This window comes from Protopterus annectens, chromosome 2.part1 (assembly GCF_019279795.1).
Source record: "Protopterus annectens isolate FY-2018-M chromosome 2.part1, PAN1.0, whole genome shotgun sequence".
NCBI classification, from domain to species: domain Eukaryota; kingdom Metazoa; phylum Chordata; order Ceratodontiformes; family Protopteridae; genus Protopterus; species Protopterus annectens.
Window position 1 is genome coordinate 1,254,050,774 of NC_056729.1, and position 23,994 is coordinate 1,254,074,767.

A 23,994-nucleotide genomic window follows, 5' to 3' on the forward strand; every position below is an offset into this window, starting at 1 on the left:
GAACCTATCTGCCAGGATGTTGGCAATATCAGTTGGTTCTATATATTTAGTGCCATTGTGCTGTAACTCAGAGCATATCTGAGTGTTGCCATTGAGATTCTTGACATAGCTATAGAATGCTTTGTGGTTGTCTTTAGAATCAGTGGCAATTTTGTTTTCATAACTAGCCTTGGAGGATTTTATGAGGGATCTCAACAACTTACTGAGGCTGACCAGAGAGTTCTTCCAGTCATGGGATTTTACTCTTTTTTGCAACAGTGTCTTTCTTCTGTTGTAGAGTTTGTTTATAGCAGGGGACCACCAGATTGGCTTCCTTTTTTTGGAGGATAGCATCTTGGTTCTGTTAGGGATAGCACGATCCATGGACTTGTGTAAGTGTTTATAAAGTGCATTTGTGTAGGATTCAGCACTCATACCTCTATTCTCCGTCTGCATGGGTGTCGTGAAGTTTGTCACTTCTGTCTTAAGAAGCATGAAGTTGGCTTTGGAGAAATTTTTTACTGTGGTTTTCCTAATGGGGGGTGGGGGCGGGACGTGGATGTCTAGGCTGATTAGCTTGTGGTCAGATCTGACCAATGAGAAATTGACCTCTGGTGTAGAACACCGGTCGCCCATGTTGGCAATGACCAGGTCTAGGATATTCCTTCCCCTGGTGGGGATGTGGATAAGTTGATCCAAGGCATTGGAATCTATGAATTCCAGAAAACATTGAGCAAAAGAGATGGTACATAAATAGTTGTCCCAGTTAATGGTGGGGTAGTTGAAATCTCTCATTGTTAGGGTGTTGGGATGTACCCTAATATTTTCCAGTGTATCAAGAAATGAGGAGTGGGAATCCTGGGGCATGGTGGGAGATCTGTAGCAAGTTACAATTTGGATTGCGGTCTTGCCCAGAGTTAGTTGCACTTGGATAATCTCGGATGCATTATGCTGAGCAACTAGCCTGGAGGTGTGGATATCCTTATTGAATATGGACATGACTCCACCTTTAGTGTTTCAGTACAGGTTAGGTGGCCGAAAGGTGTGGTATGAATTACAGCCTGGTAATGCAGGGGTGCTCTCTGGAGCATTGAACCAGGTCTCTGTCACTGCACATATGTCTATGTTCTCCATTTTAAGGAGTGCCTTGAGTGAATGCATTTTGAGGTTTAGATTTCTAGCATTGAGTAGCATTACCCTCAGATTTTGCTTGCTTGTACCTGTTGCACTGGTGAATTTGTCATTTGAACCTTGCCTAAAAAGGCATTATAGGGGTGGCAAGAGCCTTAGCCAGTATCCAAAATCCCAAGGGCGACAGGTGTAGGCCATCTCTGGCAAAGCATCATGGTCTATCGATCATGTCATCCCAGGCAGACAGATACTGGATCCCCTTAGAATGACACCAGAAGCTTAGCCGATTGTTGAAGTCAATCATTTTGTCCTTGTACTGTGGTATCATTCCGGGTGATGGCAGGATGCTACTCAGGGCTAGGGTCATACCTGCCTGGGCTACAAGATCAGAGAGCTCCTCCATGTGTCTTTTCATTTAGTCCAGGGAGGTACATCTCAGGTCATTCACACCAACATGGACAATGACAGAGTCATATTTGTATTTATTGTGGAGTGACATGAGTGCGTGCATTATGTAGCAGATCCTGGCTCCTGACAGGCAGCTGACAGTAACTTTCTCCTTGTTTAGCTTGGTGAGTGGAACATCAGTGTGCCTGACTATAGAGTCACCTATGACTAGAGTGTTGGGTACGTTGTTATGCCTTATGGGCTGTGGTTGAGTAGCACACTGAGTTTGTGGGCTATGTGTCATTTGGGTTGTGTTGGGGAGTGGAGGTTGCATGCGTTTCTGCTTTGGAGGTCTCTGTTGCTTGAGAAGATTTATATTGAGAACCTCCGTGAATGTAGGTGTATGTTTTGTGTTACTATGTGTGTGTTTTGGTGGTGTAGGTTTTGAGGGACTGTGTGATGAGTGTGGTGTGGTGCAAGTGTTTACCTTCTCCTCTTGACTGTCTAGTCTAGTCTAGGCTACTCAGCATCCCCCAGGACTGCAAGCCTAGTAACTACCTACCTTTGAACTTACATGTCTAAAGCCAAAATTAAAAATATATATATGAGAATTCATCCTAGCCAGAATGATTATAAACAATTTCCAGACATCTTAAATTTGTTTGTTTCTTAATTTGCAGACCAATAAATATTTATCAACTTGTGTACACAGTATTTAATAGATATTTCAAGCGCTAACCACATGATAACAACATAGGACTTCCCCATAATGAATAATGTTATTAGTATTATGTCACTCTCTTTGCTCTTAGCAAGATTTAATGTATTTAAGGCAGGCTGTTACTAGATTATATTCTGCAGAATTAACTGAAGATTATTTTAGTTTACCTATTTAGATTTGTACAAAAGGAAAATACACAAATATGTAATCCATCTACATCTTTCAACCAACAGACATTTATGATTTAACAAACAAGGGATAATATATAACTTTTTTGATGAGGCCATATAGATAGTATTGTCTCCCTTTAATAGCTGCAGCCTCAAGAAATGTAAAACCATTCAGTCCATCTCAACTCCATTTTCAGATTCATCACTATCTCTTCCCAAGAAAGAAATAGCGGTGTAAAACCATTTAAAAAGTAAATGGTTGCCTATGAAACAATGTGCTCACATTCTATTTGCCTCTCAACTGTTTGAACTTATCAAGAATGACACCTTTCCCCACTATCTTCCACACTATTCAGAGATGCACCAATAAACAACCTTTGACATCTTAACCACATGTACTCTACTCCAAATCCTCTAAACTAGGCTTCACTGCACATATCATGGTTTCTCAGTCCTTGGTCCCAAACTGTAGGAATCATTCCCTTTTTTTCTTAAAGATCATTTCTCTTACCCAATTTTCTGATCAGAAATGAAAGCACATTTCAAAACTATAAGAAAATGTAACTACAGTCTCTCGCTGGTCATATATTTAATCTCTTCATATCCTTCCTTCCTCCACATGCCTTGCTCTGACTCAGCTTTTAATTGTGATTCTTTTAGCATGCCTGGTCTGATCTCCACTCTCTGTATAATGCATGTATATGGTGTTTTGTCAGTCACTCTGTATATAGTATCATTTATCTTTTGCCTTTATACCGTCAACACAACTATGTTATTCACGTTGTATTTAATATATGCATACATTAAATTTTGTCAATCACTCGGTCTATAATGAAATGTATCTATTGTGTTTATTCCAGGCTGATATTAAAATAGGACCACTGGGATCAGTACTCTACCCCAGTAAACAAATTCAAAAAGGGCATAGCAAAATAAATATAAAATGGGTGGCGAAAGCCAAACACATTCTGGCTAGGCTTATAAATGCCCTAGGGCAGATAGCCTAGTATGAACCTATGAACCTATGAACCTATAAAATAAATACATCTATGCATAGCAATACAGCATATTATTGTTTAGTAAAAGGGGTGCAAAGCAATGGGTATAGCCATAATCCTTTTTATGGATTTTCATTTTATAACAAGCTATCATACTTTGCACAAGTAGATAAATGGAACAGACAGTCACTATGTCTTTAAAATGAAGCATAAGAAATTAAAACATTTTTGAAAAACTAAGGCTTTTGATAACAATGTTTACAGTATCTGAGTAACTACTGGATACATTCCAGGTTTTACAGATTTCTTTGGTTGAAATAAAATCTTCAAAATTAAAATTATAGAGCACGTATTCTTAAAAGAGCAAAATGCTGACTTCTGTTTACTTAATGATGTCTGAGATTACTTGGTATAGTTTGAAAATTCTGGAGCAGATAATGTATTATACACTATATAAATATATGTGGGATAATCTTGAGAAAGTCTATAAAATAATGTGGCAGATGTGATTAATGAAAAATGTTAACTGAGATAAAACATTCATGTTAAGTATTGATATTTTTGAAATGAGAGAATGTCACAGTGGGCCACTTCATAAAATCTTTATGAATTAGGTTCCAGCACTTGCATAAATCATTACTATGATAGTCTGAGCTATATTATGTAATGTTTATGCCTTAAAATGTGAATTTTGCTGAAATGTTAATACCTAGAAAAGCAAGATGAACTGAAATGTTGCTATTATCATACAATAGAAATGTTGCAGATACAAGCAAGTTTGGTTGATGGATAAATTGGAAGATAAATTCCAGAGTTTTAGGATGATCATGAATTGAATAATAAATATACACATTGCCACAATTTTCAATAGTCATGATGGAATAAGCTTCCCATGTTTTTCAGGAAAATACACCCAGCCCCCATGTGGAAAAGGGGTTGTGGATGGATTTATGGATTTCAGGTGGTAATGCAATACATTCTAAATGTTTAAATTAAGCAGAGAAACAGAGAGGGGCAAGCTATGATGTGTACTAGTATTAATACAAGAGTAACTGTCATTTATAGAAAGCAATGTAGACAGATGTTCACCACACTTTAAATTTATAAAATTTTCTAGAAATCCATAACTGAACAGGTTAATTAACTTGATCTAATGCTGTAACTGTATCAGTAGCCTAAGTAAAGATAAATCCTGTATAAAAGTTTTTAGACATGAGCAGGGATTCCATAATAATAATTTGGTCAGCTATCTGAATTTAATGTACATTCAGACCAATAAAGTCACCAACCCCCACACAGGCCAAACATTTTTCTGAATAATTAGCAATAAATCTAGAATGAACCTATGAATGTTGGGAGATAATGCCAAGGCTGAGTTATACTTGCAGTTCTTTTACTTGTCTCTTAGTTTTTTTTCATTATAATGTACAATAAGAAAATGATCCTTAGTTTTAATATTCTTAAATAAAGCCATTCTCTTTATGAAATTTTTGCTAGTAGGCTTCTTAATTCTGCCTTAAGTGAAGCACTCAGAATATCAGTTGTAATTTTAGAATCACACCATGCACCTAGGAAAGTGCTGCAAGTTTTTTTGATTTCCTTTGCCATCTGTGGAATATGTAACATGTTAGAGTTAGACTGATTCCAGACAATGATGCTCCAGTTACTGGCATTAAGTGAGATCGTTATGCTACATCCAAATTATATGTTTTGAGGGCTATCTTAGAGTACTTTATCATCTTTTATTATGGTTATTACATTACCTAGTGAGCATTCATGAGTTTATTTGGCAATCCAGAGGCCATTTCCCACTATTATATTTGAGAATACTGCTCCAAAATATAAAGATGCAGTTTACGTCTTTAAACAAAACTTGTATCATACTGTTAGCTAACTATATAAGATCTACACAACACAGAATTTATTTTACCTGTTCTAGTCTGATGATGACTCAAGTTCTGGGATATGCTTTTGTGGTAGAAATGATAAAAGGAATCACAGTGATTCCCATCATTCAAAGCAAAGCTGCTTTGTAATACATAAAGCAAATGTTGAGAAAGAGACAGTTGACACTTAATTCTTCTATGATAAACAATAGTTCAGCATTTATAGAGAAAAATGCTTTTAAACTCAAATTATTTTCACTGGAGGCACAAATGGCATAATTATGTTTCGACGGGTTAGTTCTTAGATGAAGAGCACTGGTGACAGCACTTTTATCTAATAACCATTTCAGTCACACAAAATTATATGTAGCTCTGCTGACATTTTTCTATGTCTGAGATAACAAACAATAAGCCTTTGAAGTAAATGCATGATCTACTACTCTTTACAAATCCCCATGTTGCATGCATGCATTTATAGATAAAAAGTATCACTAAAACATTGAAATACTGAACTAATATTAGGACAGTACAAAATTATGTACATTTATTTCACAGGATTATTTTGCTTGTTCTATCACTGTATAATTTATTACCTAATGCACTGGTGTGTATTTCAGGTGCCTTCTCCTTGTCAGTAAGAGACAGTGGTGCAAGTAACACAGGTGACATCATAAAACACTATAAGATCCGAATGCTTGACAAAGGTGGTTACTACATTTCACCCAGGATAGCCTTTAGTACTTTGAATGATCTCGTCCATCACTATTCAAGTAAGTACCTTATTTAGTAAATCAGAAAGTATCCCAATACTGATTTTGTCTTTATTTGAATGCATGCCATATTTTCATAAATTCAGTTGTACACAAATGCAATTCCAAACCTCATGTTATCAGGGCATTGAGGTGACATGTTAATTCAGCACACTAGCTCCAGAGTGCAGAATGGCACACAATTTAATAATACAATTATCTCAGCAACCTGCACTCTACTAGGTATGGACACGTCTTATATTCTGTATGCACTAACAAATCCCTTACTTGCTGGTATTATGTTTCTAGACTGGAGTACAATCATGCTGTGAGAGATCTACTTCTGTTTAGATGGTGACACACATGCCTACCATGGTAAATGCTACTTGCCAAGGCTCAGTTATCACCATAAAGCATTTAAACCCTAGCCCCTAGCATACCTTCATGCCTTCATCATCAGCTCCTGCAGTGCCTAGAACACCAGTTAAAACATGTGTATTCTGGCTTATAGTTAGGATGTATCGTGGATATGACAGAGAAAGCTTCACATCTTACTACTCATGAATCTGAGTACCAAACAAGATGGAAACAAAAAAGCAGAAATCCTTGAGCAATGCACAGAAGACCTATGCAAAAAGATCATGGGAATTATGGAAATGTGGTATGAGGATTACATGAAATAACACTGAAATGCAACCATATTTAGTGCAGTCCAGTTTGATGCACTGGCATTATGACCTTATGTGTCACTGCTTGCATGTAAACCTCAAAAATGTTTGTTCCTGGGTAATTTTATATCTATAATGATGCCTTCCTTGATAAAAGAAGGTACATTAGTATCATTGCATGGACATTTTTATGTGTGTATTTTGCTGTGTGTCATGTTGTAGTCATTTTTGCAGCTGTTTTTATACCCTGATATTAAAAAGGTAAGACATGTATCCTTTCCCCCATGATGCAGATGTATGGAGCCCTGAATGGTATATCAGATGGCTAGTGTTTGATAAGTGGTATGATCACATGACAGAGAAGGGCATGGAGTTTCATTGTCAGCACACCCATCCTAAGAGAGAGAAAAGTTGGCTCTGGCTTTGCATTTGGATGCAACATCTGTGGAGGTTGAACCTATAAATCATGCACTGACAAAGGGTCAGGGATTTTCTTGTTGGTTGTCAATAAACACCAATGAAGCATAAAGAGGAGACCAAATACCTGAAAGGTTGTAAAGAAATGTCTACCACAAACTGAGATTAATGAATTTAAGTATTATGCTGAAGTGTGAATGAAGTCAGGCCCCAGTGGCCTAATGGATAAGGCAGTGGTCTCCCTAAACCAGGGATTGTGGGTTCGAGTCCCATCTGGGGTGATATAATCTTTTTCATGATACAAGTATAAATGTGATAAAAGCTTATAATTCTGAACTTTATCTGGAATAAATTGTTTATGTTTAACAACATCTCAGTTTGGGGTGGAAGTTTCCTTATGGCATTTCTGTTATTTTGTGTCCTCGTTGTAGCTCAGTAAGGGCTGGAGAGTAGCATGCATGCTTTCTACACTCAACAAGAGATGCAGTGAACCGCTATGACATTTAGGAGCTCCAAGTGATAGAGAGAGGAGTCTGCCAGGTGCATTAGTCTGTCCTACTCCCTCCTGCATGGGAAATGAATGGGTTGATTAGGCTCTTCATCCAGACAGTAATAATCCATCTGGTCCTCACCAGGCTGGAGGATGCCAGCCACTTGTTGCCAAGAGAGGAATGAATTATGGGTCTACTGGACAAAGGAAGCGGAGTCAGTCAGCAAGAACCAAGGCAAAAAAAAAAAAGTAAGCCACTTTTCAAATCAAGTATTTCAGCTCATACGTTAGCCATCCAGTGTGGTATGCTGATGAGGTAAAATAACACCAAAATATATGAACATATTTACTGGATTCTGGCTTCTTGTTTTAGCTGCATTACTAAAGACTGCTGCATTAATATTTTTGATGACTCAGGGTACTTTTGTAGGCGTTATTGTCATATCTGTATTGTGTTTTGTTAAAGGGTGCTTTGTAAAAATATTTGCACATATACTTGTTTTTACCAGAATCATTATGTCTTATGTTTTCAATGTTTCTGCTGAGGACTTTTGTGTGCATATTTTGGGCATTTTGAGTATTCTGCCATATCCCACCCATACATATTTTTGTCGGCTGGTCGACAAGATGTATTATTATTTAAAAACAAATATCAATAATTAAATATGCAGTTAACCAACCAATAAAGTAATGGATTCATAATGGACAGAATCATGCTTTAGTGAAGAGCTCCCTGCCTCACGGTTACATGTTCCAGTTCTCCTAACCTAATCTGTTATTAATGTTTTTATTTGCTTGCTTTATTTGCCTAAGTATCTTAATGATCACCTGGACCCAGTGGTGGATTATTACCGGGGCAATTTGGATGGCTACCTGGAGCCTATGACATTGGCTAGGCACACTACTCCAGCATGCAGCATGACTTCTTGTCATTTATAAATGTTTGGTTAAGTTCAACAATGATAACTGATTTTAGTAATCTTGTGTACTGAAGGTAAATTTATAAGCTTCTTCTTCTGCAAGTGCATTTTTGTTATCGCAGTCAGATAAGGTAGCCACAGTAAAGTGGCTTTAACTGCTGAGTAAGGAAGGTGGAAGCTATTTGTGGTGAAAGTAACATACTCTCTTGTTGTCTCTTCACTTAAGCATTTGTCTTTGTAGGAGTGGTGTGCAGGTGTTTGAAATAAACTGGAATACTTGTGGCTAATACTTGTGTGAATTGACGTTGAAATTATGTAGTGCTGAAGTGTACAGATTTTGCAGAATGCTTCTGAGTTAGCCTTATATTTTCAGTTAATTCATCATAGAATTTATGTTTTTCTGCAAATGTTTGATAGCAGCCACTCACTATGATAGACATTTCAATTTCAGACTTCAAAATGCATGTTAATGAAAAAAATAAACTGATGTTCCAGTAACTTACCGAGTAGGTAAGAGCAATATTTAAAATCTGTTCCTTATTTTGAGTCTTTGTCCCTAATTCTCACAATGAGAGGGCAAGAGGTATTTTTTAAACTTCCAGTCACAGTTAAAAGAGGGGTACACAGCAAAGTGGCTATAACTACTGAGAGAAGATTGTTGATGTATGAAGGAAAGTTACATTCCTGTATTTTTTCAGTTAACATCCTGGCTTTTCCAGACTTGTGTACGGCTGTGTGAAATAAGTTGGAATGCTTGTGACTAGTCAGTTTGTGTGCAACACTGCTAAATTACATAGCTCTCAACTGCCCATGCTTTCACAGACCGCTCCTTATTATGCTCATCCATCCTTCCTTCCATCCACAACCCTTTTTTCTCACTTTTGCACATGGGTTTGGGTTGTTACTTTAACAATGACAGTCATCTAGATCCCATTTTGCCTCATATTATTCTTTTAATTTGCTTAAAAATTATGTTTTTTTTTCTTTCTGGCAAATGACTGATAACTACAGTTGTTAAGGATGATATAATTTATCTTTCAGACTTTGTATATTTTAGAAAATGGACACTAATGCCAAAACTGCTATTCTAACAAAAGCTAAACTATTTCAGAGCAATATTTATGATTTGTCCTTGATTTTAGAGCTTTGTTCCTCATTAGTTTAGCATGATTCCTGCTTCTTGCATCAAGAGGTTGAGAGGTATTATTTTTTGTCACAGTAAGATGATTGCTATATGGGGGTGGGTTCTATCTGTGGATGACAGTAGTTTACCCTCTTGTCATTTTTCTCAGTTAAAATAGTCTGGCTTTGCAGAACTAATGAGTATTTCTGTGAAATAAGTTGGAATAGCTAGGCTACTGTATGTCTATGTGGAAAGAAATCAGACATTTGAGGTATATACAGTAACAATGAAGTTATACTAGATAGCTAATCCTGCTGCTATGATTGGATTAAACATTAATTAGACTGCCATTTAAGGACTACTGTACTTTTGTGTTAAAAAACTTGGAATAGTGTACTTTGGCCATTTTTTAAGAAAAGCAAATATAGTGGATTGTGTCTGGGTTTCTGATCATAACCAATTTTTGTGTCAATACAGGGATACCAAGAAATTCACCTCAAGAGCAATGCTCAAGAGGTGAATATTGGTATCCACGTGGACAGATAGATTCATTCCTCAGTGTCTCCTTTACCTCTGGAATATACTACCCCTACCTAGAAAATAGTCTGATATAGTATATTCCTTCCTTGATATTGGATAGCTAGATGGGTATTCATGAACTCACCTTGAGCTATACTGACTTAGCCCACCTTGAGAGGCGATGTATGGTCTAAGGTGGAAACTGACAAGAAGACATAACGGTTGCAAAACACAGTGGTCTTAGACATCCTCTGATTCCTGTGATAATAAAGGTTATGATCAATGAGAGGTAATCATCATTTTTCATTGCACATGGAGCTTTATCTGCTCCATGTACTATCAATTAAAAAAAAGTGTAGGCACTGAAAATGTTCTACTGGATTTCAAAGCCTTTGAAAGTGGAAAAAAAAATAATTACTACAGACAAACAGACAACAGGGAGAACTGAAGTTTCCCTCTGAAAAATGAACAGCCGTAAACATTGTTACTTCATTCTGCCATAGTTTTTATAGGTTCATAGGTAGATACTAGGCTATTGACCCAAGGACTTACGTAAGCCTAGCCAGCAAGGTTCCATAGCTTATGGCACCCAATAAAGTTATTTCCCTGTGCCACTGTTCAGCAGTGACACAGAAGTGATCCCCGGGGTGTATTTCCTATTTCCCATCCACTCATCAAGATTTTTCTTGAAGAGTGCTAATGAAGAACTTCGCTTGACATAGATGGGTAGCTTGTTCCAGAGCATAGGAAGTCTCTGGGACAGGAATCTACCCCTCCAGCATGTTCTGTTTATTGTGGTGACAAGGTTTAGGTCCCTAGAGCATGTAGCTCGGAGGGATTGGGATTTCTTTAGGTGTAGCATGTCCAACAGCTCTGGGTTTGGCATAGCTTTATATGTTAGGCAGAGATCACCTCGGAGTAGGCGATATGCTACGGATTAAAGCTGGAGTTTTTTGAGGCGGTCATTGTAGGACATTTGTTTGAGGCCAGTAATCCTCTTTGTGTGACACTTCTGTGGCCTTTCCAGCTGCTGCAGATGTCATGTGAGGTACATTCCAAAAGGGGCGTTGTACTCTACAATGGGTCTAATGAGTGATGAGTAGAGGGGAACAATGACCTCTCTTTTACTGGATGAGAACCCTTTTATGATGAGGTGTGCCATGTAGAAGGACTTCCTGACTACTGTGGCGATGTGACTATCAAAGGAGAGACTACTGTTCACCTGGGTCCCAAGTTCTCTTATCACGCATTCGGTGTTAAGTAGATTGCTGCCTATGGGGTAGTTCATAGGTACAGAGTTTTTACCAAAGGGGATGACACTGCACTTTTTGGCATTGAGCTTGAGGCCATGGCTCTGACACCAGGCATCTGTCTCAGTGAGGCCCTTCTGTAGGATGTCCACATCATTTGGGGACTTGACTATGGCTCCTAGTTTGCAGTCATCTGCGAACTTCGTTAGCCAGGGGCCTTCTGTGTTAGCCTGTACTTCAGAGAAGTAGATACCAAAAAGGGAGTTCCCAGGATGGAACCCTGTGGTACTCCACTTGTCTGCAACTTTTACAGTGTGGGTTCTGTCAGTGAACCAGTTGGCAACCCATCTTGTGATGTAGGGATTTATACCTTGTTTAGTGGGTTTAGCTATAATTCCAGAATGAGGGAGGGTGTCAAAAGCCTTGGCGAGGTCAAGATAGGCTGTGTGAACCACCTTACCCTCATCCACGGCTTTGGTGACTGCCTCAAAAAAGTTGATCAGGTTCAGGAGGCATGATCTGCCTTTCACAAAGCTGAACTGGGTGGGATCCAGAGTTTGGAAGTTACCAATGTCTTTGTTTATGAGTTCCATGATGATACGTTCCATGGCCTTGCAGACCAGCTTGTCAGGCTAATAGGTCAATAGTTCCCTGGATTAGTGGTGGCTCCCCCTTTGTGGAGTGGGATAACTGTTGCTGTGCGCCATTCAGTGAGTAGACGGAAGTATCTAATAACTTGCAAAGGTGATTTACCTTTTCCTGCAGTTCTTCTAGCTGCCACTGTCAGCTGTTAGTCTTTAGTGTGACACCTGACCTTAACAGTGCTTCACATTGCCTAACAAATGCACCCTTCTTTTATCACAAAGGTGTTTGACAAGCTTGTCATTTTCACTTTTTGGAGTGCAACATTACATGCACTACAGCTAAGATGCACTTGTAGATAAGAGACTGTAATTGATGGTTACAGGCACTGGTTGATTTATAGCAGCAGGTCAAATGATCTTTTAAATCAGTCAGGAAGGTGAATCCAATAGTATGTGTGGATTTATGCATGGTAAAAAAATTGTCTCTGGAAAGGGCCAAAGATTAAAAACCGGCCAGAGCCCAAGGTACACTTGATGCAGCACTGCCAGGAACACACGCTTGATAACTCCATATGAACCTAATTAAAAAGTAGAAATTTATTATATTTCACCCACTTCAAACAGATTTTAATTTGAAGAGCTGTCCATTATTATAGCTCATGTCCTACCCCAAGCCATTCAAAACATTTTTGTCCTGACAGTTTAGCAGTCTCAAACCATTTATCGAAGGACCACTCTTTACCCATGTTCATCATTTCTTAATTTTGCTCATTAGACAGAGTGACAGACACATGTCTGTGTCTGCTTTGCTGCATAAATCCTGTTTTTGGTGGTAATGGATAGTTATCTGACTGAAGATACTAAAGACACAGAGGTACAATGTTAACAACTAGGAATGCTGGTGTCAGTGTTCTTACACTCACTGCAATAATGCTTTTACATTATCTACTCAACACACACAGACACACACACACACACACACACACACACACACACACACACACACACACACACACACACGCACACACATGCACACACGCGCGCGCGCACACACACACACACACACACACACACACACACACACACACACACACACACACACACACACACACACACACACACACACACACACACACGCACACACACACACAAGGTTCTGGTGATTTAAGAGTATGGAACAAGGTACATGGTAAGTAGCATACCTTCACTTCTTTATCACTGGCTACTCCAGTGCTTGGGACACTAGTTGAAACCTAGGTTATCTGGCTTATATTTGGGGATTTCCCTTTCTATACCATGGATCTGACAAAGAAAGCCTCATATCTTGATACCCACAGACCTTGGTAACAAGCAAGATGGAAATCAAACAGCTGAAATCCTTGAGCAATGCACAGTAGACCTATGCAAAAAGCTCATGGGAATTATGGAGATATGGTATGAGGATTATATGAAATAACACTGAAATATATCCATGTTTAGTATAGTCTGGTTTGATGTACTGGCCACATTATTATGACCCTATGTGTCATTGTTTGCATGTGAATCAAATAATTTTTGTTCTTGGGTAATCTGCCTTCCTTGATAAAAGGAGGTATATTAGTAGCATTGCATTTTGACATGAATTTCCTGTTGTAGTCATTTTTACAACTCTTTTAAGATTCTGCTTTCCTTTTGATGCCCTAGTATTAAAAAGGTAGGAGATTTACCCTTTCTCCCATGATGCATGTGTATGGAGGCTTGACTTGGATATAAGATGACCAGTGCCTGATTAGTGCTATAAACACTGGACAAAGCATGGTAGAGAGGGTAGGAGTGAGCTGTCATTGTCAGTGCACCCGTCATCATAGAGACAAAAGTTGGCTCTGACTTGCCATTTGGGTGTAACATCTTTGGAGGCTGAGCCTGTAGATCATCCAGTTACTAGGGGCTGGGGATTTTCTTATCAGTTGGTTGCCAGCAAGCACCAACAAACAACAAAGAGGAGATTAAATATCAGAAAGGTAAGAAAATGTCCATCTCAAACCAAGAAGTATGAATTTAAATATTCTGCTAAAGTCTCAGTGAGATGAAAGTACTTAATTTTGAACTTTATATGGACTAAATTATTTATTTTTAAGACCATCTTGACTTGTGGAAGTTTCCTTTTGACATTTCTGTTATTTGGTCTCCTGTTTGTGTTTCGGTCGATGCTGGGGATTAGCATGCATGCTTTCCACATTCAACACCACTGCAAGAGCTGTAGTGAGTCACTATGGGGATTAGGAGCTCCACGGGAAAGAGAAAGGAGACCACCAGGTACATTAGTCTGTCCTACTTCCTTCTGAATGGCACCTATCTCTTTGTGGAATGAATGGGTTGATTAGGCTCTCCATCTAGGGCAGTAATGATCCATAGGGTCCTCACCTGGGCTGGAGAATGTCTTGTTCCTGTTGCCAAGAGAGAAATGAATGATGGACCTATTCGGCTAAAGAAGGGGAGCCACTGAGCAAGACCTGATGGAAGGAAAAAAAAAAGGGTAAGCTACTTGTTAAAACATTTCAGCTCGTAAGTGTGTGTAGTATAGTGATGAGGTCAAATAACACCAAAATATGTGACCATATATAGTGGATTCTGCGTTCTTGTTTTAGCTGCATTACTGTGTGAAGTCTGCTTATCCTCACTGCAGTCGAGTGAGTTTAAAAGACATGCAGGTAGGTGCATGTGTGTGTGCCTTCAGTGAAGTTTGGGCACCGTGCCACTGGGCTGACAACTTGACACCATAAAAACGACACTGTCAATCAATCTGCAGACCGGTGATTCACCGTGGCAACACCTAATCGGGAAAAGCCAAAAGACATTGTTTGACTAAAGACTGATGCATTACTGTTTTTAGATGACTCAGGGTATTGAAATGTTTTTATATTTTAGGAGTTATTTTCATATCTGTGTTGTACTTTTGTTAATAGTTGCTTTATAAACATACTTGCACATATACTGCTGTTTTACACCAGAATCTTTATGTCTGTGTTTTCGGTGTTTCTACTTGACAACATTTTTTTGCATATTGTAGTGCACTTTGAGTATTCTGCCTTGCCACACCCATATATATTTTTCATATTATTCACAAGATGTACTTCGATTTAAAAGAAATGTGAATAATTAAATATGTAGCTAACCAGACAATAAAGTAATTGATGCATAATGGACAGAATCATGCTTTAGTGAAGAGCTCCCTACGTCACAGTTATATGTTCCAGGATCCCAAACTGATCTCTCATTAATGTTTTTGTTTACTTAAGCATTTTAATGATCACGTGGACCAAGTGGTAGATTATAATAGGGACAATTTGGTTGGCAACCCAGAGCCTATGACTTTGGGGTTGCTCACTTCAACAGCATACACAATGGCTTCTTGTAATTTAAAATTGTTTGGTTAATTTCAGTACTGATAGCTAATTTTAGTTAACTTATTTACTGAAAGTAACTTTGTAAGCTTCTTCTTCATCTGGATTTTTGAAATGATTATCACAGTCAGATAAGGTATACACAGTAAAGTGGATTTAACTGCTGAGAAGGGAGAACAGAAACTGTTTGTGGTGAAAGTAACTTATCCTCTTGCTATCTCTTCACTTAATAATTTGGCTTTGCAGGAGTAGTGTGCATTTGTGTGAAATAGACTGCATTAGTTGTGGCTAATATCTGTGTGAAACGAAGCTGAAATTATGTAGCGCTCAACTTTCCCTGATTATGCAGAATGCTTCTGGGTTAGCCTCATATTTTTGTTAGTTCATCATAAAATTTATAGTTTTCTGGCAAATGTTTGACTGCAGTCACTTACTATGATAAACATTTGAATTTCAGACTTCAAAATGTATGCTAATGAAAAATAACTGATTTTCTAACAACTATCTAAGTCTGTTAGAGCAATATTAAAAATCTGTACCTTATTTTGAGTCTTTGTCCCTCATAAATTTTGCTTTGTTTGTAATTCTCACACTAAGAGGTCACAATATATTTTTTTAAACCACAGTCAAAAGGGGGGTACATAACAAAGTGGCTATAACTACTGAGTAGAGGCTATTTGTAGATAAAAGTTCCTTACTTTCCTGTATTTTGTTCAGATAACATCTTGGCTTTGCAGGACTTGTTTACACTTGTGTGGAATAAGTTGGAATGCTTGTGACTAGTCTATATCTGTGAACCAAAAGTAAACTACATAGCTCTCAACTGTCCGTGCTTTCACAGATCACTCCTTATTATGCTCATCCATTCTTCTGTCCATCCATCCGCAACCCCTTTTTCCCATTTATGCACATGGGATTGGGGTATCGCTTCAAAAGTAACAATCATCTAAATCCAATTTGGTGTCATATTGTTATTTTAATCTGCTTAAATGTTGTGTTTTTTCTGGCAAATGACTGATAATTGTAGTTATTATGTATGACACAATTTAGATTCCAGAGTTTGTATCTTTCAGAAAATGGATGCTAATGCAAAACGTTTATTCTACCAAAATATAAAGTATATCAGAGCAATATTTATGACTTCTTCCTGATTTTGGAGCTTTGCTCCTTATTTTTTATAGTTTGATTCTTGCTTCTAGCATCAAGAGGTTGTGAGATATTATGTTGTTGTCGCCGTAAGATGATAACTGCTTTATAGTAGTGGGATCTGTCTGTGGATGAGAGTAATTTACCCTCTTGTCATTTTTTTCAGTTTAAATAGCCTGGCTTTGCTGAACAAGTGAGTGGGTTTATGTGGAAAGAAATTTGAAATGCATATATGTTTTTTACATTTGCTTATTTTTACCAAATCCAGGCATCTGGCATTTAAGGACTACTATACTTTTCTATAAAATAACTTGGAAGAGATAGTGTACTCTGGACTTTTTTATCAAAATCAAACATAGAGGATTATGATTTGGTATCTGATCATAACCAATTAATGGGGTGAGACATGAATGTCAAGAAATTCACCCAAGATCACTGCTATAGAGATGAATCTTGACATGCAAATGGAGAGATAGATTCATTCCAGTGTCTCTGTTTCCACTGGAATAGAATCCCCTGAAGAGAAAACAGTGTGATACACTGTGTTCTTTCCATGGAACTGGATAATTGGATGGGTTCAACTGGATTATCCCACCTTGAGAGGGGAGGTATTGTCTAGGGTGGGAACTGACAAGACAAAGCTGTTGCAAGACTCAGTAGCCTTGGGGATCCTCTGATTGCTGTGATAATAAGGATTATGATCAGTAAGAGGCAATCATAATTCTCGTTGCACGTGGAATTATACCTGCTCCATATACTATCAATTACAGAAAAAATTGCAGGCACTCAAAATGTTCCACTGGATTTGAAGGCCTTTTAAAGCTGAAAAAACACTTACTGCTGCCAAACAGACAGCAGACAGAAAGGAAGTTTCCCTGTGAAAAATAAACAGCTTTAAAAGTTAGACACTTCATTCTGCCACATTAACAAATGAGGAAACTGATATATAGGGGGATCATGTATGAAGTTGCATAAAGTATGTTGATACCAGTAAGGAATGCATTCTAATTTTATGGTCTTAACAACAATAAGCTCTTCATTTGAGGATCTTCTGATAATATGCAGACACAGTGAGATTACCTATACGGACTGTAACTGTAACAGCAATTTGTAAGTGTGTGTGCGCTGGCATGCATTGTCTTTACTTTCAAACTCATTGCCTGGAGGATAGGAGACATGACATCTATTTACAAAATGTTAGGCTTTGTACATATGTAGCTTTGATAAAGAAAAGCTCCTGTAAGGATCAAAATACTTTCAGTTCAAGATTAGAATGCATGACAAAAGTGCCATTATATTTTGGGAGTTCAGCAAAGATATCCGTCTCTGTAGCACCACCCAGACTTGTTCATGTAGGGCTGTGATTACCCTCTGAAACCAGAAGTGCCTTTGTTTTCATGGTAGAAGGTAGGTGATAGCCTCATCAGTGATCCCCTAATCAGGTAGATCAATAGCTGTCACTGCAGTGCAGCATAAGGGGGTGCTACACTACTGAGTGTGTTGTCTTTCAGAGGAGACATTAAACCGAGTCCCCATCTGCTTGAATTGGTGGTAGCTCAGGTGGATAGTTCCCTGATGCCCTGGCCAAATTTTCCCTTGTAGAACAAATAGCACCTTGGGTCTTCCCTGAAAAGAAGATACTAGCCTAGTGGGACCAACCCGGTCAACAAATGAGCAATAAATAAAATGAAGATTAAGCACCTTAGTAAATATGAAGTAGAAGTTGAAATCGTGTGAAAAGTTATGAGTGTTTCCATAGCCAGTTTGTCAACAATTAGTAAGCTAAATGCATTACAAATAGATCCCTGTGTGGTAAGATGGATAGCCAATTAGGTAAAACACAGGACCCTTACATTGTGCGTGGCAGGTGCCTCATCAGAGAGTATGTGGGTGACCAATGGTGTTCCACAGGCTCAAGACTGGGACTTCTTTTACATGACATTTACATTTGTGATCTCCAGACTATGAACCCCTCTGATACCTGGGCCCTGCAACAAGAATGTACATTCTTAAATCCTTGGTTACTAAAAGTAGATTAAATTCATTGACAAAATGTATGGTATTGTCCAATTTTCTAGAAACCTCCTTCCCCCAGCATACAACACAGGCAATGCCCCACTTCAAAATGAGAATGTTGTCAGGGACTTTGGAAGTTGTGTTGATAATTCCCTCTCCTTTGATCATCATGTAGTGACAGTAATCAGAATGCTCATCTACTTAGTGTAACTAACTGTAAAAGGAATACCATCCGAGTCTAAACAGGTCATTGTTCCCTTATATTCAGCATTCATTAGACTAATTGTTGAATACATATGCTCCTGTTTGATGTACCTCATTAGATATATCATGCAAGTAGAAATAACCCAGAGGTTTCTAAGAAGATCACTTGCTTAGAAACACTGAACTACCAGAAAAGGCCTGAAACACTAAGCACTACCACTATACTCAAGTTTCTAATGGACTCCTGAGGGGAGATCTGCACTTTGTTTCTGATCCCTTAAGGACTCAGTTGTCCTGGATCGCTTGTATTTTCACAGATCAATAATACCACAAAAAACAGAACCATGGATCTACTGCATGCATGTTACTGCATTCTTACAAATACCCTAAGTGTTCATAGAATACTACAGTGCTAAGGCATGCACATACTACCTCCCATGCCTCTTCTCACTACATTTCCTCTGAATTCACTTTCCCTAACCCATTTTGATCTACAGGTCTCAAACTCCTCTCCCTCCACCTCATTTCCTCACTGAATTCTCTACATTGCTTTCTTTTCTGTCCACTTTTCTGCAATTGCTCCTTCCTCATTGTCTTTTTTTGGCAGATCCTTGCCCATTTCACTCAAAAATCCTTCTGTCCCTTATGAACTTCTGTAGCTCCATATAATTCAAACAATCCTCTCTTCTGCATTCCAGATGACTTTCTCTTCACTTTAAATTCATTGAACACCCTTACCATGACATGCAATCTCAGCAGGTCTTTAATCTTCTCTTCCTCAAATTTATTATAATCCCACTGAATAGTTCCTTGAATCACCCCATCCAAAGCTACAAGCTGCCCATTCTCCCATCCATTTATGTTTTAATTTGTATTTGTCACCACTGCATACCTAAAGGAATCAGGACCCTCCCTCCCTCCATCTTCCTGCCTACTCACCCCAGCCTAATTTTAAAAGTGTGAAACCCTTGTCTTTCAAAAACAACCTTATAAAATCTCATTGCAGCTCAATCAGTTTCTTTTCCTAGGTGATGCACCTATATGGCAAAGTATTAAATCAGCAGGGACCAGGTCATCACCCACACATTGTCTTTCTTTCAACTAAGTCACTAAGTCAGTCTGACTGCTCCACTTTTTTTCTAACAAGCTACAGACCTCTGAACTATCCAGTTGTTCGTCCTAATTTTGTCATTTTAGGATGTACTTTAATCATATATTTCACTCAAACCTAGATGTTGAGAGACTCTGCACCTCTTTTCTTGCTTTCATAACAATGCTTTCATTAACACTTTTGTAGGGGTGGACTAAAATGTAGATGATGTGGGGGTGGGTGAGAACTGAGGGTGGGGTATGGTAGGGGAGTGAGCCTGAGTAGACTGAGGGTAAATGGAGCAGGTTGCACCAGATCACAAAGTCTGTACTGCAAATGCAGGGAATAGATTTTGCACATTTATCTACACCTATACTTGTAAGTTCTAGTTGAAAGTATATTAATTTATTTCTTGACTTTCTCCTTTTAAATTTATACATAGATATACTTTTAAAGGGTGTATTCAAACAAACAAGCATACAGCCACATTTGCTTCATGTAATTTTATACTATGCATAGCAAACTAAATGCAGCTATGGTACAAATGTTTCTCTTGTAAGAGGTGTACAACACACAGGTGAATTTGCAGTGTATCATATAATGTTTTATTGTACACAGGAGACTAAAATGCAGCTGTGGTACAAATGTTTCTCAGTAATAAACAAAGGGGAAAAAATCAAGTAATATAAAGGATGAGGGGGGTGAATTTATCTGGAAGAGATATTATAATTAAATCTGCCTAAGATGAAATTACTACTCAGATAGGAGTTCAATTTATTTAGATAAGTTGATTCTACCGACTACATCCTAATGCTGCATACATTCCAAATAGAGAATTCAGAATGGATAATTCTGTAGGACTTGACATACATTTGCTTTCAGTACTAAGCAGCAGCTACTAATGCAAGTGCATTATGGGATAAACATACATATAAAAAACTGTATTGCCTTATTTATCCTTAGATGAAACAATCTTGTAGATCAGAATATTTGTGCATCTTGGATTGTTTTATGTAGGGTAGAAGACACATATTTGGAAGGACAGAAGAATGGCAGTTGGTCAGGGAGGACTACATTTTTGTAGATATGGCTAAAAGGATAAAAAGGTAAGCAGAGGAAGCAGTAACTGGACTTGTGGTGGAGGGAAACAGTGTTAAAATAGGATAAAGTTAGAAAGGAAAATATCATTATCATATACAAATATGGCTATAAGTATGAGATAAAGAAGTATCCAGTGCTTAAACAGTTTTGTAGAAGCTATGGTAGGAAGAAATAATTTCTTAAAGATGTGCAAAAGAAAACAAAATAAGCATAATTAAAATAATGTCACTATTGAGTCAAACCTAGAAAATCAGCTATTTCTGTGCATTGTCAAAATGGAAAGGTCAGGTGCTGTGAAATCAGAGAATGAAGAGGCAGTGCAACAAGACACTCATTCTGAATAGAAAATTAAGTTCAGAGTTAATAAGTGAAATGTTGGATTTAAAGTAGACATGGGGCTGGAAGGCATTGAAATGAAAGCAGTGGGCATTCTACTAACACACTAAAGGCATCAAGTACAATCACTGTGTCCAAATCTGTGTGACAATACAAAACGTAGCAGATCATCTTTCTAATATTAAAATATTAACACTGACAAGTTTAGTTAACTCATGGGTAATTTGACTTGTTAGTTAAGGGGAATCACAAACTGAAGATCCATCTCATATACTGTGTTAACTAAAATTATCATATCTTGCTTACAAGACTGTGATGATCAATCTACATGCTTGGATAGCCTGCCACCACACTATCCTATTCAACAAGTAAAATATACCTCACTAATACAGGATATAAGGAAAGTACAACTAGCTTTCAAAAGTAGAAGTGAACAAGAAATTAAGTAACTAGAGAGACTTTTATAATAAGCATACAGCAAACAAAGTGATGAATAGTATGGTCACTCTCATGAAGCAGGTAAAGATTCATATTATTAATTTGAAAAATCAGAATTAAATGATTTAGAGATATTTTACTTTGTGTTTGTGGTTCAGAAAATAGTATCAGTTATCTGAGGTAACTTTGCTTTTTAGAAATGCAGCAGAGCAAAGTAAAGCATGGGAGAGAATTCATGAATAGGAAAAGTTTTGACATGCTTACAAAATTAAAAACAAAGGCAGCTATATTAAAATATTCTGACTTCAGTTGTGCTATAAGTCGCTGTAAGTTAGAATGGTAAATGAGCTGTGATCTTACAGGAAAAGGGAGGAGTGTGCCAATTGGTCAAGATCATTTACAGATAAAAAAATGCTTAAGTAAAAGAAAAGTTATACACAACTGTTCATTGATGTGAGTAATTACATAAACATGTACTGCAAGAGTGCAAGCAAATATCCACAGTTACATTTTATAGTTCCTTGATAATAGAAGGAGACAGTAAGCCTATCTAGTCTGCCTCTGTATGCATATACCAGTCTAACTCTCTTTCCTTTCTTTCTCTTTACCTCTTCTGCATCTCTGGTAAGTGGTTTTGAATATCTTTTTATATTGCGTCTTCACCACCCATTCTTCTAGTTCATTTCTTAGGTCCAAAGTCGTTTCTGTAAATAAGTGTTTTTGTATGTCCAAGGATTAACTGCTGCTTGTGACTTCCTTCATCTTTCATGTTAAGCAAATCCATTTATATTCTCATAATATGATCTTGTGTATCATTATTATGCTATCCTGGTTCTTCTGCTCTGAGGTGGGAAGAGCTCCATTTCACCAGTGTCTGGTGACATCTTTTTCCTCTACCTCATGCACCCTTTTCTCATAGCTTTTGTTTGGACATATTCCAGAAACATTATATCCCTTTTCCTGCATGACTTGATGAACTGCACACACTACTGAAAGTATTGCCTGACTAGGGCCTGGTATACTGGACATATTACCTCTGGAAAATGGATCAGGGATAACACCAGAACATATTAAGGAGTCTTTTATAGCAGAGGGATGGGCAGCTCTTATTTATCAGAAGCTTTTCATGATCAAATGAGGAAAAGAAGGAACCATAGCACATATTGAAGATCCCACAACTTTACAAAAAGAATTGTTTATCCTCAGGAGGATGAGCCTTTAGAAAAGCTACTTTCCTTATATTTTTTATATTTCTTCTTCCCTTTCTCAATTTCAGGGACATTTAAAACAGTTTAAAATTCTTCATTTCATGCGGCATCTGTGATAACATCGATTCTGAGTGTGAACTGTTTACTTCTGCTGCTCACTTTATTAAATATGAACAAAGAGATTAAATGGCTATGTCATCTGGAGGGCTTAGACAGCAAGATTACTGTTGTGCAAATCTGCAGTGTACATTTACTTTCTGCAACCCCACCTGTCATTGTAAAGCCTTTTTTTGCTTCACATTAAGAAATGTGTACCTAATCTGTTTCTGTCTTGTATATCGATATCTGTCTATATCTTTATATATAACAATATATAACTATATATAACTACACATACACACATATATATATATATATATATATATATATATATATATATATATGTGTATGTGTAGATAGGTGTGTATATATATATATATATATATATATATATATATATATATATATATATTTATTTTTTTTTAACTAGAAACAGTTTATAGAATCCACTTGTTTGTATTAAACATGAAGATTACTAGACAGATTTGTAAGTTATGAAGGTTTATTTTTTTCTTCTAGGCACTTCAGATGGATTATGTCAAAGATTGACAAAGCCTTGTGTTTGCAGTACTCACCAAACACCATGGGCAGATGATGAGTGGGAAATCCCACGTGAGTCATTAAAATTAGTGAAGAAACTTGGAGCTGGCCAGTTTGGTGAGGTTTGGATGGGTAAGTATTTAGATGTAACTTTCCAGTTTTCCCTTATATTGAAAAACAAAGTCTGACACGTAGTGCAGAATGGTAAGCAACATGCTACAAAAGTAAATTCATGTAGAAGGCTTAGGTTAAATACTTCATGCTCATTATTCCCAACATATCCTGTGATCCATTTTGGAAAATCAAAATTTCTTTTGATTATCTCTGTATTGAAAAAATAACATTCTTCTCCCTCTCCATAAGTGTAACACATTTATTTATATCAGTATCTCCTAGGCAACCATGATTACAGAATTTATTATCTCTATACTAAAACCAGAA

The 23,994-nt window shown here is 37.5% G+C and overlaps 1 protein-coding gene across 1 annotated transcript in view; it reads left to right on the plus strand.

The window, feature by feature from the left end:
- The window catches only part of BLK (BLK proto-oncogene, Src family tyrosine kinase), a 961,491-nt gene that overhangs the window by 704,457 nt on the left and 233,040 nt on the right, over nt 1–23,994 (plus strand). Inside the window, exons 8-9 of the mRNA XM_044062787.1 lie at nt 5,890–6,042; nt 23,533–23,685. Of these exons, the coding sequence (XP_043918722.1) occupies nt 5,890–6,042; nt 23,533–23,685 (306 nt within the window). The remainder of the gene's footprint in view (nt 1–5,889; nt 6,043–23,532; nt 23,686–23,994) is intronic.